This window comes from Lactuca virosa, chromosome 9, assembly GCF_052849685.1.
Source record: "Lactuca virosa cultivar CGN04683 chromosome 9, Lactuca_virosa_CGN04683_v6, whole genome shotgun sequence".
NCBI lineage: Eukaryota > Viridiplantae > Streptophyta > Magnoliopsida > Asterales > Asteraceae > Lactuca > Lactuca virosa.
In genome coordinates, this window is record NC_136434.1 from 208403936 (window position 1) to 208423615 (window position 19680).

At 30.3% G+C, this 19680-nt stretch overlaps 1 protein-coding gene across 1 annotated transcript; it reads right to left on the reverse strand.

Annotated features, from left to right (window-relative positions):
* Positions 1–1177: 1177 nt before the first annotated feature.
* LOC145140238 (protein FAR1-RELATED SEQUENCE 5-like) lies at positions 1178–10935 on the reverse strand. The gene is made up of 11 exons (XM_079073797.1): positions 10809–10935; positions 10572–10620; positions 9622–9710; positions 4707–4741; positions 4172–4274; positions 3677–3852; positions 3048–3595; positions 2677–2935; positions 2147–2561; positions 2004–2068; positions 1178–1798 (listed from the first exon to the last, which is right to left on the reverse strand). Exons 1-11 carry the CDS (start codon positions 10933–10935, stop codon positions 1178–1180), a joined length of 2487 nt encoding a protein of 828 aa, XP_078929923.1.
* Positions 10936–19680: the final 8745 nt, after the last annotated feature.

A 19680-nucleotide genomic window follows, 5' to 3' on the forward strand; every position in this document is an offset into this window, starting at 1 on the left:
TTTAATGATCAGAAAAATTTGTTTGTGAGATACTTTAAAGAAATAAACCATCCAAGAGCAAATGCAATCTCAAAAGAAAGTATCAAACCCCAACGACTTGAAATGGCATGGAGAATAGTTAAAAACAAAGTTGATTGTGGGGTCTTTGCAATGAGACATATGGAGACCTATATGGGACAACCACTCTCAAAGTGGAAACCAGGTCTTCATAAAGAAAGTGCAGTTCAGCAAACTACTTTAGAGAAGCTTAGGCAAAGATATGCACACATAATGCTAACTTCTGAAATTAACATGTTGAAGGCTAAGGTGTTGGATCTTGCTGAAAAATATCAAAAAGTTGAATTCAAAGTGCGTACTGATCATGCATACAAGGCTATGCAAATAATTCAAAAAAGGTTAAAAGAATATTGATGATTGCTTGTGAAGATGAAAGAATGTTGAAGTGTGATGCTATAGAATAGTTTGTGTTGAAGATGAATGGATTTGAAGTACATGTAAGATGATTCTGCGAAACAAGTTTTAAATGGTTTGTTAAATGTTATTGAACATCGTTTTAATATTTTGTGAAATGCTTATGAACAACTTTCATTATCTTGTGTTGAATGATTATGTAATAGAAACAACTTCGCTTATTTCTGTCAGTTTTTTATATTTAAATATTTTCAAAGTTTATTTATGTTTATTCATAAATGAATACGAATATGATATATTCATTTATGATTAAATTAGGAGTAATATGTCAACATAACAAAGTTCACATATGAATATAACTAACTTATTAGTAGAAACAAGTTTGCTTATTTATGTCATTTTTTTATATTCAAATATTTTCAAACTTTATTTTTGTTTATTCATAAATGAATACGAATATGATATATTCATTTATGAATAAGTTCAAATTAATATGTTAGTATAACAAAGTTCAGATATTAACATAAAAAAGTTCAGATATGAATATTACTTATTTATTAGTATAACAAATTTCACATATTTGTATTCATTTATGAATAATTTACAATATCAATATAACTTATTTTATAGTAATTTAAAAACAAATATCAACATATTAATTTACCATATCAATATAAATGTGTATGAATTATTGTTTATTGTTTTTATCTGTATATATTCATAATGAATAAAACCAAAAAACATATAAAAAAAAACTAAAAAATCCCTAACTGTCTTTTGCTGATTTAGCAGCTCCAACTCTTTCTGGACAAGTACGTAAATTGTGTGGAACTCGTTTTCCACATCCTGAACACATTCTATGTTCTTTTTTAGAATTTTCATATGCTACTTCACCTGCACTTGGAATTATTTTCTTGATTCCAGAACCTTTATTGCTTTGAACTTCAGGAACATGAATATTAATCTCTTCTGGAATAGGAATAGTAACACCCAAAAGCTTGCATACGACTTCACCATCTGTCTTGCTTTTCAATCCAGGAGAAATATAATCACTTTCAAATTCCTTCAACAACATTTGTTGTTTCTCAGCAAACAAAGCCAATCTCTTTTTGTCATCTCTTACAATATCCAAACATGATTCAAAACTATAATATGAATCATTGACTAACTTTACATTCTCACAATCACCTGAATCGGATTGAACAGAACTAAAACGATAATTTATTGATATCACATCCTTTCTCCATCTCTTCAAAATGTACCTTTCAGGAATTTCTTTAACACCACATCTCATCATTATTGTAAAAGCATGTCTGCATAAAACACCCATACGCTTAAAATGTTCACAACTGCAATTTATTTCTTTCTCTTCAGCTTTTATTTCAACCTGATACAAAAACAAAATTTACACATTTACATTCATATAAGAATACTCATATCAACACTCATATATTCATATATTCATATAATATTCATATATTCATATATGAATATTGATATTCATATATGAATATTCTCATATTCATATATGAATATTCTCATATTCATATATGAATATTATTACATTTTTCATAAAAAACTAGTAAAATTACCTTAAATTCATTTTTAAAATCACTTTTACTGTTGTTGTGCTGCACAATGTAAACTTCCCAACCATCTTCAATACCAACATATGAGTATGTACAGAAAAAACATGCTTTATATATTTCTTTTTGCACCTCAAAAAATAATGTACTTGTATAAACCTTTAATGCTTGCAGTTCTATTTCTCGAGGTGTTTGCATTTTATATGATGCCTTATCAAGCTCTCGTTGAGTATTCCTTTGCTTTTGAATGGCAGTGTCGTAATTCATCATGAAATTCAAAAGTAAGTTCCCACTTTCTGAATATGTATTAAAGAATGAATTCATACTCTCTGACCTCGATGTAGTCTTCATCAAACCACACATTGGAATATCACTAAAATATCCAGGTATCCATGAATCACGTATTGTAAACATGTCTTTAAACCATCTTGTGTCTTCAAGATTGAATTCCTTCATAAGCAAACCCCACTTCACCTCAAAAACATCAGGTTTCATATTAATGTCCCAAACAAGCTTCGAAAAACTTTTTCTAAAGTCTGTGTTCATAAATAAATCATCTGATATCTGTATTAAAACAAAAATATTCATAAATGAATAAATAATAATAAGTAAAATAACAATCAATATTCATAAATGAATATACTAATAAGTAATATTTTGAAATATATTAAAATAATACCTTTTTTTTCAACTTTTTCATTATATGCCACATACATAATCGGTGCTTTGAATTACGAAACACATTCTCAACAGCTTGTTTTATTGCAGCATCTTGATCGGTTAAAACAAGTGTTGGTTCTTTCCCATGAGTTTTAAGAAATGCTTTAAGCAACCAAGAGTAAGACTCAATGCTTTCATTGCTTAGCAACCCAGATCCAACAGTAACCGATTTTTTATGATGGTCAATAGCAGTAAACGGAACAAAAACCATTCGATACCTAACACACAAAAAAAATGTTCATTAAAGTCAATTTTTGATGTATTAATAAGTGAATATAAAAATATTCATATATGAATAAGCTATAAACAAAAGTAGATAAAATAACTTACTTGTTTGTTCGGAAAGTCGCATCAAACGAGATAACATCACCAAATTCAGCATAATATGCCTTCTCCATTTCATCAGCCCAAAACATACAGTCCAAAACATCATCTTGACAATTAAACTCAAATGAGTAATTTGGATAGTGAGCTCGACGGTCATTCATTGTGTTTACTATCATTTGAGCATCTTTATAACCAATAACCCTGTTGATATCTCTCCTTAAATTTTTATAGTCAACTACTTTTGGCTTTACAAACTCATACCCACCTCTCAAACTTGCCCTCAACTTATGAGCCATAGTTGGACCTATTTTTGATGTGGAAGCACGCACAATAAACTCTTTTTCTGAATATGACATTTGTCTCGCCTTTTTTAAATCGCTTCTCTTCTCAAGTGGATGGTTGTGAAGTTCATCAAACTGAAAAACTTTATAATCTGGAGTTCCATACACAGATTCAAATATAATCTTTGCTTGACAACCAATAGCTCTTGAATTTGAATTTCGTTTCCTCCTAACACCACTTATACCTAATGTGTCACAAGATTTCTTTTTCTGTTTACCACCACGATTACATATAACATGTTTCTTCTTTATAATCTTGTTATCAAACCTTGACTATGTGCTCAGTCTAACATCAAAACCACCAATTTCAGCATACTCAGAATACATTTTGATAGCCAACTTTAATGATTTGAAGATTAAACCCTTAAATGGAATAAGTTGAACAGGTACATCTGGCTTATAGACATGTTCTCCAATTATATCATCAAAATATTGTGCATCATGTACTGAACTTGAAGATTCACCACCTAAAATAATAATGCATGAATAAAACAATAATATATATGAATACATAAAACTCATACAAATAAAACAAAAAACATTCATATATGAATAAAACATTCATATATGAATACATAAAATTCATGAGGATTCAAAATATATAAAATAAAACATAACTTATTCATATATGAATAAAACGAAAAAAATAATAAATTCGAAATTACAATTATCACACGTTTATTCATATATGAATAAGACAACAATTTATTCATATTAACATATTCATATGTAAATAAATGATAAACAACAAAATTAAAAACAACAAAATAATTCAATAACTGATACCTTCAAAAAATGAGTTCTCAACATCTTCTTCTTCACTCTCACTCATAGAAGAATACAAATCACCATCAATAACACTAGAATTCGACATAATACACCAAATGATCTATATAAATAAACAAAAACAATCTTAATATCGAATATATCGAATATATCTCACAAAAAAAGTCGTAAAGATGAAAACCTGGTTAATTTCGAATATATCTCACCTCAACGTACAAAATATCTGAAAGAAACTTAAATCATATATGATCAGATGATGTAATTAAGCAATCTCTCTCAGTACAGAGCGTAAAAACTACAACGATATATCCGATTAAAAATTAAATCAGCTCCGATTTGAAATAAATATCTCAAACTACTTAACAAAAATCCGATGAAATAACTCCAATACATATTCGAAACTTGATAATCTTGATAATGAACTCCGATGAAACAACTCCAAAACGAAGATAATAAGCGTAATTCCAAACAAATTATAAAAAACAATAATCTTGATAATGAACTCCGATCTATCCGATTCAAACGATATACATACCTGATCAAATCGGAAACTGAATACGAAGTAGAAAACTGAAACACAGATGCGAAACTTCACAATTAATGGAATGAATGCGTATAATTGCTAACGAGTTATATAAAGAAAATAATCTTGATAATGAATTCCTCATATCCGATTCAAACGAGCTAAAGATATCATCAAATTGGAAACTGATAACAACGAACAGGTAAGTTCTATGTAAAAAAGTTGCTAATTTACAAAGATACCCTTAATGAAAATGGACACACGCATTTTTTTTAATCTGAACATGTTAGATAAATGATTGGCTGAGAATGATTCCCCCATTCTCAACCTTTTTTATTTTCTCAATTGAACTTACCTCTATATATATATATATATATATATATATATATATATATATACTAGCTGTGTACCCGCGCAAAGCGACGGTGACAAATAGTTTTCGGATGAATAATTCATTTCAATGAATAGTTTCCTTGTTGCTCTCAGATCAAACCATAAAAAATCATTAGGTATTAACCAAGTTACAAAATATTGATTCTTCGGTTCTTACAAGTTACAATCCCTAAACATTTATAAAACCATTTTTCTATCACTTCTTTGCAAATTGCAATTAATCACTTAGAATGGTACCTCAAAATAACCGCAACATCTTAACCTGTTTTAGAAATTTAATCAGTTTGATGGGTTGTAGGTTTATAATATTTAATCCGGTTTTTTTTATTTCCCGTCTATGTTGAGTTGCATTTCTGGTCATAAAACCAAATTTATATTATAATTGTAACATAAACGTTAATCAAGATTAATTTTCTTTCGGTGAAAAGTTTTGTTTAGGTGATCAATTTTTCTAGGAGGACGAAGAATAGTTGTCTTTCGGAGATTAGTTTCCTACGCCATTTGTATTGAAATAGAGTTTACAAAATAATGTGAAACAATTTTCTTTAGAAGCAAGAATTGTTGCTTAGGTTACTGAATCCGTTGTATTTGCGGTATATAGTTGTGATGCCCCGTCGATCCTAATTCAATTTGTAGTAATCGTGAGGTAATGAGGATAAATAGTCTTTAGGGCAATTAGTTTTCTTTTGGAATGCAAAAGATAGTTTCCTTTTGACGATTATGTCCATTTCAGGAAACATGTCATATTTAAAAAAATATACAATGTAACAAATATTAATTACAATTAAAATGTATCTATTGTGTACGTTCTTTTAATGTGTTATATAGTATGTCGTATTTTTGGAATTTGAGATGAACCATTGTCATATTTAAAAAATATACAATGTAACAAATATTATTTACAATTAAAATGTATCTATTGTGTACGTTCTTTTAATGTGCTATATAGTATGTCGTATTTTTTGAATTTTAGATGAACCATTTATCTAAAAACATTAATTCAACAATGATAATAAACCATTAATTTTACTTTTAGAAACAAATATGCAAATACATATCAAATTAAACAAAGAAAGTTTACAAAGATAGAAAATGATCACATTTAAAATTTGAATGGAACATTTCAATCATTTAATTGCATCGGCAGTATTTATCTAAATAAATTACCCTAAAAATTATATTTGTGGATTGTTGTGAATATGTCCCTACAAAAAGAACAATTTTGCTAAGGTGGCGAGAAACATACGTGGACAAAAATATTGGACAATCTAAAAAGGTGGCCATAATTTTTACCATGGCAAAAAATTGCATGTAGTCAATGTTAAAAAGTGATTGGGAAATATGATGCTAAGAAAACAATTCATAAACGAACTTGTTTGTGAAAACAAACAAAAGATAGGACTAAATCCAATCAATTGAAACTACATTAGGAATAAATTGCAAAACCAACTTGTGGATTAATTTTATGAAATGCATGTAATTTGATAATGCTCTTTTTAGTTGTGGTAACTTAGATGTGATAACTGAGCCAATAATAGTATAATGTAGTATTTTTTTCATCGCCCCTGTTCGAATTAAAAACCAAAGCATAATATGTTCATATAAAAAAGTAAAAAAGTATCATTTATTTTTATTACGATGTTGTATTTTCACTTTTTTATTATTAAGGCAATGTACTTTGGATATATAATCAATTATGGCATTTTATTTTTCTTTTTCTATAATACTTATATGACATTGCTGATTCAATATACTTTTCAAATTATAAGCTTGTAATAAGAGAAAAACAGTTGTACCAGAGTTGATGAACTATTAACTTATTTCTTTCATTGCTTCCATACCAAGCAACATGGCTTAAGCAACATTAATTCTATTGCACCACATCCTATTACAAGAAAAACAAAAAGGTATTTCAGTTATTTCAGTAACATGGATATAAGAAAAAAAAAAGTAAACTTTCTTAAATTCCTAGTAAAGCAAAAATTAAGTTGAACACATAATGAAAGTATAATGATTATGTAACACCCATAAAATTCAAGCCAATTTAAAACATTTTAACCCATTCAAAAACCATTAAGTTATTACAACTTGTTTTCAAAATAGTTTAAACATCAGAGTATCCCCAGAACCAAATCACAAAATCATGAAGTATGAGGAGCGGTACGATCACGCCTTTGCCTTGCCACGATCTCCTGATGTACCTGAAACAATAAACTGAAACTGTAAGCCCGAAAGCTTAGTGAGTTCCCCCAAAATACCAACCACATACAACCATAGTCATATCATATCATATCACAATACAGAGCAGCCATGCATATCGGGTCTACAGTGTGACTGGTCCGCCCGCACCGGGCCTTCAGTCTACCTGGTCCACCATCTGAGTCTACAGTATGACTCGCCCGCCCGCACCGGGCCTTCAGTTTGTCTGGCCCACTCTCCGAGCCTCGGCACGTCTGGACTGCCCTCTTGGGGCCTTCAGCCTATCCGGACCGCTTGTTGGGCCTTCGGTCTATCCGGTCCGCCCTGGGTATGTTAGCCTACAGCACAAAGCAGGACCCGCCTCAACCCAACCCTAATCAAACAACCATGTGCACATAAACAGGTAATCACATAACTATCCACAACCAACAAACCGATCCAGCAGATCATATAGCATAGCAACATCCTAACCAGGATACCGACCTAACCGGTCACTAGCATAGCATCATCCTATATACCAGGATACCGACCTAAACCAGGTCACTAACATAATACCATCCTAATTACCAGGATGCAGATCTAACAAATCAAAACATATTAAACAGTTACCCGGATCCAAATCCGATAAAGGGCCGGCCTTGGTACCTTAGACCCTGTTGATATAGTGAGGATAACTCACCTTGCAACTGCCGAACCGAACCACGAAAACACTGACCCGAAGCACTGCTCCAAACTCCAACATCTGATGCTATCAATGGACCATGACATAAATATCCTAAAATACCATAACACCCCTAAAGGTCAAACAGGTCAAAGTCATAGTCCTGGCCAAAGTCAACCTTCCTGATTGACTCTACTCGCCGAGTCAACCAGTCGACTCGACGAGTTCTCAATCTCAGAAAACTCTCATAGCACGACTCAACTCGCCGAGTCACCCCAAGACTCGTCGAGTCCAACGATCTCTGAATTCCATCCTGTCCAACTCACTGAGTCACCAACCGACTCACTGATCCGAAGCTTAACCAAAAGAGGTTGGGGTTCTGCGACCTGACTCGCCGAGTCCAAGAACAGACTCGTCGAGTCCAAGGCAATCTTCAACAGACTTGCCGAGTTGTTCTTCCAACTCGTCGAGTTCATGCCTATCTTCATATGACTCGCCGAGTCCACCCATGTGACTTGCCGAGTCCCTTCAGTCCTTCATCCATACAGAGGCTTTTTGAGCCATGCAGGGGCTCCAAACTATAGATCCACTCTTCTAGGGCATAACTCCCTCGTAAAGTTGCAAACTTTACGTGAAACCAAGGGGTTAAAGGTCCAAAATCACTCTAGGGCTAGGGTTTAAGACAAAGGGGCTTCACCAACAACTCATTGACTGATGCTTTATGACATTCTAGACCAACACAAGTCTAGATCTGGAGTAGCAACTTCAGATCTAAACTCCAAACCCGAAATAGATCTTAAACACACCAAAATGGCCCCAAATCTCCTTCATGAATAGATCTAGATGCAAAAGAGTGAAGGTAACAGCTTATTACCTCCAAGATGTGCCCAAACTGAAGTAGATTATGGATCTACACCACTCTCTTGATGCAAGCCCTTTTGATCTTCAAGTTTCTTCCACTAGAAACAACTTCCAAAGCTTCAATCTCTCTCCAAAGGCCTCACACACACGAGCTTAGGTTTTTCTGGTTCTCAAGGGCAATAAGGAGGCTGAGAGAAGGACATAAAGTCCTTTAAATAGGGTGCAACCCTCGAGATTAGGGTTTTTCTTATTCTAGTACCAACTCGTCGAGTCCAGCTTGCGACTCGACGAGTTGGTCACTTAATTCGCGAACCAAAACCCGCTCCGACTCGGCGAGTAAGCATACCTACTCGTCGAGTCCCTTCTTCGAAATTACACTTTAAACCCTTAAATCATGCTTCTGAAATTCGGGATGTTACAGATTATGCAAAAAAAGATCAATTTTTTCATAAAAACATATCAAGCCCCAGTCTACTCAGAATCTGCCTAATGTCATGGTCCTTTTAGATTGTGCAGTGGAGATTCTGACTACAAATGGCACCTAGATCAGAAAATAAATTATAGCATCATACTTTCAAATAAAATGAAAGTATGATGATATAACACACATATAAAGGAAAGTAAGATACCATAAATGAAATACACATTAATGAAAAAGGTAATTTGTTTTCTTATTTTTCAAGTAAACTACATTTTGGACAGTGAATTTTTCAATTTTGGTCAAAGTTTATATTGCAAATTTGGTCCTTGTTTATAGGTTTCAATTTATTTTATTCTCTGCATTGTCTAAGCTAATAGCCTAGCTGTTAAAACCTTTACAATGACCATTTTGCCCTTGAACAGTTGACAAAAAGTACATCACAGGAACCAAATTTGTAAGAACCTCTTGTCCTTTGATTTTGCTGAAATTCAAAAAAAAAACCATTTTTGCAATGGTATAAAATTTTATTCAAGATAAGACAAAATTACAAATTTAGTCCCTCAGGTATACTGTACTTTTTCAGTTTTGGTCCAATGGCAAAATGGTGGAAGATTATCAAATTTTGATAGCCAGACTATTAACTTTGTCTCTTGATATCAGACTAAATCCACACTTGAAATTTCAAAAAGATAACAATAAACAAATATACACCTACCAGCAACTATTTCAATAAAAATAAAGTTAAACCCTAATTAGAAATCATACAAATCAAAATCATCATACAAAAAACAAAATTGGCTTACCAAAATTAACATCGGATATTTGTGAAACATCCTCCCTCCTCAAGTGGCCTAAATCAAATAACAAAAGTTTAGCACCAAAAACAATCAAAAACTTTGAAGCAATCTACACATTTATCCTTATCATCTCTTTAAATACCCCTCTGCATTTCTTTATTTTTAGTCATAAAAATGAGATTTTTATCATTCCTTCAAGATACAAATTTATTGTTCATAAGAATCATTAACAATGTCAAGAATCTTAAAATTAAATAAAAAACTGGTTAAGATAGGATGAGGGAAATGTGATAGCATCTTACCTTTTCATAAATTCATTTTATATGAATAAGGAAACACTGTACGAATAAATGACATGTGTGTATATATGACATATTGGATGAAAAAGAGCACACCGTTCCACAAGTGAAATTCTGGTGTTCTTGTTCACAACAACATTACACATGCTTAAGCTCACTTTTGCATTTGTTAGTTGACCTGCAAGAGAATGGTTCAGATTCCGGGCATGTCAATGTTTTCTTATAGATATACAATAGAGAAGGTACCTGAGAAAAGGAACAGTACCCGAGTTACCATTAATGGATTCCAGCAAATCTGAAAAAAAAAACAATAATGAAGATTTGGTGATACTCTGATGTTTTTTTGAGAAAGATCAAAAGAAAAATATAATAAAATCTAGGGCTTTGTTTTATAGTGTAAAAAAGAGCAACAATCAAACATCAAGAAATATCTTCGTCTTATATTACAGATAAAATGAAATCGAATACAACATAGATGCGTACCGAGTCTTGAAGAAATGGTGGCGGCGGTGAGTGAACCGGTGGTGGTGGTGAGTGAACCGGCGGTGGTAGTAGGTCTGGCGTGAGAGTATAAATAACACAATAGAGAGTGTACAGTCGACCGAGTCATCTTGAAGCCCTAAAATCTGTAAGGCATTGGAATTGAAATATGTTTGTCTTGGCTGATCCTTCTTATAATCATAACTTACAAAAGTATGAATAACATAATAGAAAATGTACCTTCGATCGTATGACGGATAGGATGAAAGTAATCATAAAAAATGTAACTTCGATCAACCTAGGGGGACGTAGAAGAGTTTAGCGCCTGATATAGGTGATGACGGGCAAAAATTGAAAGAACTTTTCTGGAATTAGGGTTTCAACTGAGAGAATCAGAAGGGGAGGGAACAATAGGATATTTCAAGCGTGTATTTGGATAAAAAAGTTTCAAATTTTGAATGAACCGGGTTTAAGGGAAGGATATCAGATTTGCAAGAAATATAAAGATTCAATTTAAAATTTAATATTATTTTATTGATGATTACTTGTACTTTTAGCTTAATGGATTGGACGTCTTAAAAAGAATAATATTATTATATTCAATGTATTTTTAGAAATAGTAAGATTTCTTTTATAAGATAGTATATATATATATATATATATATATATATATATATATATATATATATATATATATATCCACGTTATTTTTTCTCAATAATATTCTATGATATGGTCACTAGGTTATAACCCGTGGGCACCACGGATTAGAAAGGTAAAAATAATTTTAATTAAATTATAAGGTAATTATTGAGCAATGATAAAAAAAAATTAATAATTTATACATATAGACGTTTTGTCGGTAAGTTCATAATGATATAATGATTGGTTGAAACTACAAAAATATAATGGTTTGAATATCCGATCAGATAATTTGTATTTGTAGATATGTTAGAAAATTATGATTTTGTGAAGTTCAAAAATAAAATTAATAATTTAAAAGTTACAAACGATTGGTAGCTCCTGTAATTCGAATAAACTTCAATTTACGAATTGAATAATAATCACATAACAAATAAATGATAGTTCTAAATCATGGTGAGGAATCAATTTTTTTGAAACAATTATTTATTTATATATGATAATATCATTTATATTTAATTTCGTAACGTGTGACTGTAAATAATAATTAAAAATGTTTTGATGATATTTAGGACGATGTTTATGGATAAATTAATTAAAAATGTTCATAATGAACTATATTTACATATTAATTCATAAATTAATGTATATATTAAATATATGTGCATAATCATTCACCAACATTCTCAAATAAAAGCCTTCATCTTTTCCGATCAATACAATTTCCAGTGATTATAAGGTGAATTAGACAATAAGGCTGCATCATGATGTATATGTGTTAAACTACTGGAATCAAATATTGGTAATCATAAATATTGGAAATCAAATATTGGTAGCAATGCATACTTGCAACAGAAACAGAATGTATATCATTTCATAATGACTTTTTAATCGCTTAAAAGTTAAAGAGGAAAATAACATTATTTAAAATGGTTAAAAATCTACAAATCAAAAATGCATTTTCAAACGTGATATGATTCTACTTGTTTGCTTATTTATTTCTTTTACACACAAACAACCACCTAATTACAAAGAAACATACACACAAATACACAACCTGATAAAAGAATCCCGATTACAACATCATACTTATAAAGTAAAATGCTATAATCGGGAAGACTTGTCAATATTAAATAAATGGTCCATGTGTAACAAATAGGTTAATTACATACAGCAAGGTAGCAGGAATTTATTCTTGTCTTTTCTTGGTTCTTTCTATTGAAACCTTTTATTCGAATTCATTTGTTATTTGTATTTATATAATGAAAAATAGTTTTTTTTAATGTTTTGACCAACAAATGCAATTTAGGGGTATCTTTGTCTTTTTAGCAATCTTACTGATATTTGTGTAAATGAAGTACCTTGGAGGGATCGGCAAAGTTCATGGACCATGGTAACTCCGGAATTTTCAACTAATACAACTTGATTATGTCAACCACATTAACCTACACATAAAAATCCATTAAATTAATTGATGGAAGGAAATTAACTACCATATCTTAAGAATTTATTCTGCAACAGGTAGATGAAGCCATAACAGAATTCCATTTGTTTTTGTTTTTCCATCCAATATCATTATCAATTTAGCATTATGAACATCATTTCTTATTCTCAAAAAATTGAATATAAAAAGATTAAAAATACTAATGAAACTTATTTTGAGCCAAGCACATGATATATTAGGGGTAACAGCATAAAAGGTGGAATTATGGAGAATGAAGGAGATCTTGGGTAGGGGTGATAGGTAACCGGGCCACAAAGATCCACGTTGTTAGCAAAACTAAAAATTTGATATTTTTATCGGCTATATTAATGGCACCATACTTGAATAAAATTAAAGCAAGATCATGTTATTAGCAAACCTGAGTGGTGTACATAGTAAGAATGACCCATATGACATTGAGCCAGTGCCACCGGCCATAATGTTGAAAACCATAAACCATGCAGACTGGTCTGCTAATTTTCTCACTCGATCAAAGCACTGACCCGTGGCTCCTTTCTCAACTATAAATATGTTATGTTCATGTCACTTTGAAAGTCAAAACTGATGTAAAAAATAAAAAAAACAGTTAAATACCCATATAATATCTCCTGGAGAAGTTATTGGTTACATCCTCATTTTCATGTTGAGATGAGACCAATTACAAGTAACAGATTCAACACTCCTACTCAACCAAAAACATCCTAATTTTACAATTTCCAACTAACAAACATTAGATATTTATTAAGATGAATGAGAAAAAATTACACATCGGAAGGGGTAAGTTTAGGGTTTTCACCGATTAATTCAATTTGGTCCCAATTTCCAAACGTCTTGTTGTGCATGAGTTACCACCTTGATGTCTGTCAAGAAAATTCAAAATAATTAATAAAAAGAACGACTAAACTATTCAATAATGGCTTGTTGAAATAAAGAGGTAAAAATATATAAGAGTAACACACATTTTCACAAAGCTTTATAGTAACATTACCTTGGTTGTTTGCTTTAACGACTCATATTTTGCAGTTTATGACATCGCAGACTCAGGAAGAAGTGACCAGTTGGACCTAACACAAAGACATGGATATAGAAATTGATTCGTTAAAAAAACCAGTCATATCCATAATATATATAAATAATGGGATGATGATAATATCGTGTCTGTGAGTGTGTTTAAAAAAATTGCATCGTCAAAGAAAAAGAAGTTAACCATATGTACAAGGAAGTTTCAAGCAACAGTATAATCGATTTCTAAGCCTCATTGATTTGAAGACGGGATATGGCTGTTTTGTGAGTGTCTAGTCTTGATTTTGAGTAGGTAGTGTTCTTAGGGCTTTGTAATTAGACAAAAAATCAAAGTAAAACAAAGTCGGGATGGCGAACTGCAGAGAGACCCAAGAACATTAGATCGAACCACAACCAAAAAACTATATGTGAAGAGCATCGAGAACAATAAGGTACTGTATAGGATTTACATTAAGTGAGAAGAAAGTAGAAAACGCATGTAATGGTGATACGAATTCCTGATTTGTTGCCTAATTTCCTTATTTATTGTTATTGAATTTAGTATAATTTAAATGATTTTGAAGTTATACCTCCTGATTTGCAGGGACGATTAGTATAACATGGATTCGATTTAGGCGGGAAAAGGAATTTTAGAAGCAGGAGAAAAGGACACGTGTAAAATAGAGTGTATAAGAAGGTGCCATGTGGCATGTTTAGGAGTGTTTTATTAGAAGAGAGGATTCGTTCACATCTTCATTATTTTATCTAGTAATAATCTCATATTAATTTCTGTTTGTAAAATATATCAATCAATAAAAAACATTATAATAATCTCTTAATTTCTATTTTTTAAAGTCGATATTTGCAAAGGTTTATTATTTTTCTTAAATCGATTTTTATTAAAATTTATATATATATATATATATATATATATATATATATATATATATATATATATATATATATATATATATATGTAAGTTCAATTGAGAAAATAAAAAAGGTTGAGAATGGGGAATCGTTCTCAGCCACTCATTTATTTTTGCCGCAAAAGCCTTTGTTGTACCAGCGGAAATTGATAAGGAATACACATGTGTTTCCAACAAAACATGTTTCCTTAAACTATGCTAATCATTACCTTAATATATACAAAAACATAGTTTTTTTTTTTTTTTTAATTTTTAAGAAGCTATTTATATCGAAAAATGATTTTAAATATACCAAAATTCATGATTTTTTATTCTCTACAAATAAACATCCATATTGATATACTTTTAAGATAAAATAAAAAATTTATTTTTTTTATATTTTCAGCTATCGTTATTCATAAGTGAATAAAAATGCATCATATTTTTGCTTCAGTACATTCGTTATTCACTTATGAATAAAAATATATAATTAATTTTTTTTACAGTTTAAGTATCATCTATACTACTTATTCGTATATGAATAACAAATTAACTGTAACAAAAATCTGATAAATGTTTTATTCATATATGAATATAAAATATGACGACAACTAATACACTTTTTATTCATATATAAATATAATATATGATGAAAGATGATGTAAAAAAAATATATTTTAAGTAAGAAAACTTTGTTGCGTGTCATATTCATATATGAACGATACTTAAAATATAAAAAAAGTTACGCATACGTTTTATTCATAAGTGAATAACGAATATACTGTAATAAAAATCTGATAGATTTTTTTATTCACTTATGAATAACGAGAGCTGAAACTCTAAAAAAAATAAATTTTTTATTTTATCTTAAAAGTATATCAATATGGATGTCTATTTATAGAGAATAAAAAATTATGAATTTTGATATATTTAAAATAATTTTTCGATAATAATGACTTTCTAAAAATAAAAAAAAACGAAAAAAATATGTTTTTGTGTATATTAAGATAATGATTAGCATAGTTTAAGGAAACATGTTTGATTAGAAAACACATGTTTATCCGTTATCCATTTCCGACGGTACACCTAAGTGTTTTGCGGCAAAATAAATGTGTGGCTGAGAATGATTCCCCCATTCTCAACCTTTTTTTTTTTTTCTCAATTGAACTCTCCTATATATATATATATATATATATATATATATATATATATATATATATATATATATATATATATATATATATATATCCACGTTATTTTTTCTCAATAATATTCTATGATATGGTCATTCGTTCACATCTTTATTATTTTATCTAGTAATAATCTCATATTAATTTCTGTTTGTAAATATATCAATCAATAAAAAACATTATAATAATCTCTTAATTTCTATTTTTTAAAGTCGATATTTGCAAAGGTTTATTATTTTTCTTAAATCGATTTTTATTAAAATTTATTTAATAATAAGTTACCAAAAACCTTTTAAATGAGCATGTACTTTTAAAATATTTTTTAATGTCATGTTGGTGCAAATTCATTAGTTTATTTTTAGAGTTTATAAAAAAATTATATTTGGATAACCAAAAATTAACATATAAATTAGTTTTTCCAAAAGCTATTAAGACTGTTAATATTTAAACAATATTATGTTGTTTTTTGTTTTCTTGTTCATTAAATTCTACTGAATATACTCTTATAAGATACTATGATGAAAAAAACTATTTTTTTTTTGTCTATCATAATTCATAAAACATAATAATTCAATTCAAGTTTTAATATTAATTTGTCTAGCACATTAATTAATATCATCATAGTTTATTAATGGTATGAATTTTGTCGGTGCAAGTTCGAGTTGTTTCTGAAGAAACCCAAAACTTGTCTAATTGTTCCATATTATGTTATTTTAATTATATCATTAGAGATCTCCAAATTACTTGTCAATAGGTTGAAAAAGGTGTTGGATAAGATTATAAGTCTCCATATGGGGTAGAAGTATTTTGGATGGACCTCTTTTGCTTTATGAAAATGTTGCTTGGGCCAAAAAGTGAAGAAAAAACTCTTATTTTTAAATTCGTCTTGGATAAAACTTTTGATTCTTTAAGTTGAGAGTTTTTGGATTCGGTCATGGAGCAAATGGAGTTTGGATGGAAGTTGAAAAGATGGATTAGAGGTTGTCTATCTTCTAGTAGGGCCTCGGTGTTAGTTAATGGTTCGCCAACTAAAGATTTTATTGGCCGTTTAAAAAAAAAACTAAAGATTTTGATATTAAATGTGGTGTGAAACAAGGTGATCTCTTGGTCCCGTTTCTCTTTATTATTGTCATGGAAGGTCTACACGTTTCATGGAAGGTCTAAACTAAAAGACACAAAACGGCTAAGGTTTCATATTATTATCGAATGAAAAATACAAGATGCAATGAAAGAAAAAATATATATAATATATAGACTAGCTAATTAGAGTTTTCTAGCTAATGGGTTAACATAAAACTCAATACAAAATAAAGCTTAAAATCTTATTAGACTAACATCCCCCCTCAAACTCACAATGCAACAACAATAAGCATTGAGAGTTTGTCAGACATAAAATGAAAGCAATGAGCAGTCAATGGCTTCTTAAGAATATTAGCAATCTACAGAGTAGAAGGAACATAAAGAAGGGAGATAGTGTCATTTTGGAGATGATGTCATCTGAAATGACAATCAATCTCAATGTGTTTTGTGCGCTCATGAAACACTGAATTCTTGACAATCATTATCGCATTTTCATTGTCACAATAAAAACGGGTAGGGTGAGAGATGTGAATGCCCATATCTACAAAAAACTATCTCAACCAAACAATCTCACAAGTGGCGATAGTCATGGCTCGATACTCAAATTCTTTAGAAGATCGGGAGACAACATCTTGTTTCTCCAAAAAAAAAAAACACAATACCCAGTAGTGGACTTACGATCATAAATATCATTATCCCAATTAGCATCACTATTAGGGGTGTTTACGGAGCGGTTCGACTCAGAAAGTAATAAAATTATAAAACGTGATTATGGAGTGGGTATCTTACCTGTACTAACCGAAAAAGAACCAAACTATACAAAAACCCAAACCAAACCGAACCGTGTGAAGGCGGGTAAACACGGTTCGGCTTATGGTTACCCACTAACAATAATAATAATAATAAATAAATAAATAAGTATAAGCTACATTCAAGTCAATTGTAACATATACATTCAAAACAAAATCATCCAAAACAAAACGATTCAACAAAAGATATTTTAAAAGTGTTTAACATTAGTTTGATAACACAAAAAACAATCCCCTCAACAAAACAAAAAACCATAGCAACTCATCGTAAAATCAACACCAAACCTGCAAAAGAAAAAAACAATATTTAGTACAAATAGCAAAAAAAAAAAAAATAGCACATATAAAACAGCTTTAAAAAACACAAAACAACTCAAAAAAAAAAAAAAAAAAAAAAAAAAAAAAAAAAAAAAAACTTCACAAAAAACTGCACAAATCAGCTCAAAAACAGCACAAAAATCTATAGAAAACAACAATAAAATATGTAAAAAAATACACTTTAAAGCACGGAAAACAGTTAAATATTAAAGACTTTTTTGAGATAGCCGTTCTAAAAATGAATGAATTCCGAAAGTTCCAAATGCATCAAAACATAGTCAAAACCACTGCATAAAAGATCTTTCGCTGCCCTCCCATCAAAGATATTGCATCAGACCAAGCGAGATCCGACTGAACACAAATCTGATTTGGAGTATGTAAACCCCACCAAATAGCAATTCGATTCCAAATACTCATAATGTAAAATAAAAACTTTAATGACAAAAGTTCAAAAAGACATCGAATATATATAGTCCAAATAATAATAATGCCACATTAATATCTAATGAGGATCATATGATTTTTTTTTTAAATTAAATTTATTTTGTATTTAAATTTCGCATACTTGAACCTTGAATATATATCGTCCAAATAAAAATAATTTTACTTGACCGTTTGATAATATTTCTGTTGACTCTAAAATCAAATACCATACTTGCTTCTAGATACTAACTTTAAATTAAAATATATTATTCAAATATTAAAAATTGATTATTAAAGGGTTCAAGTTTTGAAATCCATATACGAACGCCCTTTTTGTACAAAAATTTATATATTTAAAGTCCATTTTACAAATATTTTATATTATCAAAGTGTTATATCTTCAAGACTAAATTACAACTCTAGGCCTTATGGTTTAATGTTTTTTTGAATAAAGTTGAAAATTTTCAGTTTGAACACTTATAGTCCCTGATCATTGTTTTTGTCACACATTCGTTAAAGACCGCCAGTGTAGTCCAGTTAAATGGTGTCATGAGGGTCAAATATGTACCTCTTTCAAAAATTCTAAGTTGTCTCATACGAATTTGTTTGTATTCACTTTGTTTCTCATATTTCTTTCTCATCTATCGTTTTTCGTAAAAAGTAAAAAACATACAAAGGGACAAAATGTGACAACAATCAGAGACCATGAGTGGTAAAACTGAAAAAATATGGACTTTATTCAAAAGCCACTAAATCACAGGGACCAAGAGTGTAAATTAGTCTAGTTTCTAAATAGATGGCTGTGGTTCACTTTGACAACTGTCGCAATCCGCGTGGCATTTCATACATGAATGATGATGAATCAGTGTCGCTGATTCACATTGCCAAGTGGCGCACAACCCACGTGAATATACGAATCTGTGGCACGCTACGTTGCATGTTAGGATTCGCTATTTGCTTAGGTGGAAATACCACGTAGATATTTAGGCTTGATGTGGCAGTTTGAAGGATATGTATGAG

Coding starts and splice junctions, on each gene's coding strand:
- LOC145140238 (XM_079073797.1), bottom strand. CDS start 10,935: ATGACTCGGTCGACTGTACACTCTCTATTGTGTTATTTATACTCTCAC. Junction 3,853..4,171: donor TGAGAACTCATTTTTTGAAG/GTATCAGTTATT, acceptor TTATTATTTTAG/GTGGTGAATCTTCAAGTTCA. Junction 2,562..2,676: donor TGAAAAAGTTGAAAAAAAAG/GTATTATTTTAA, acceptor GTTTTAATACAG/ATATCAGATGATTTATTTAT.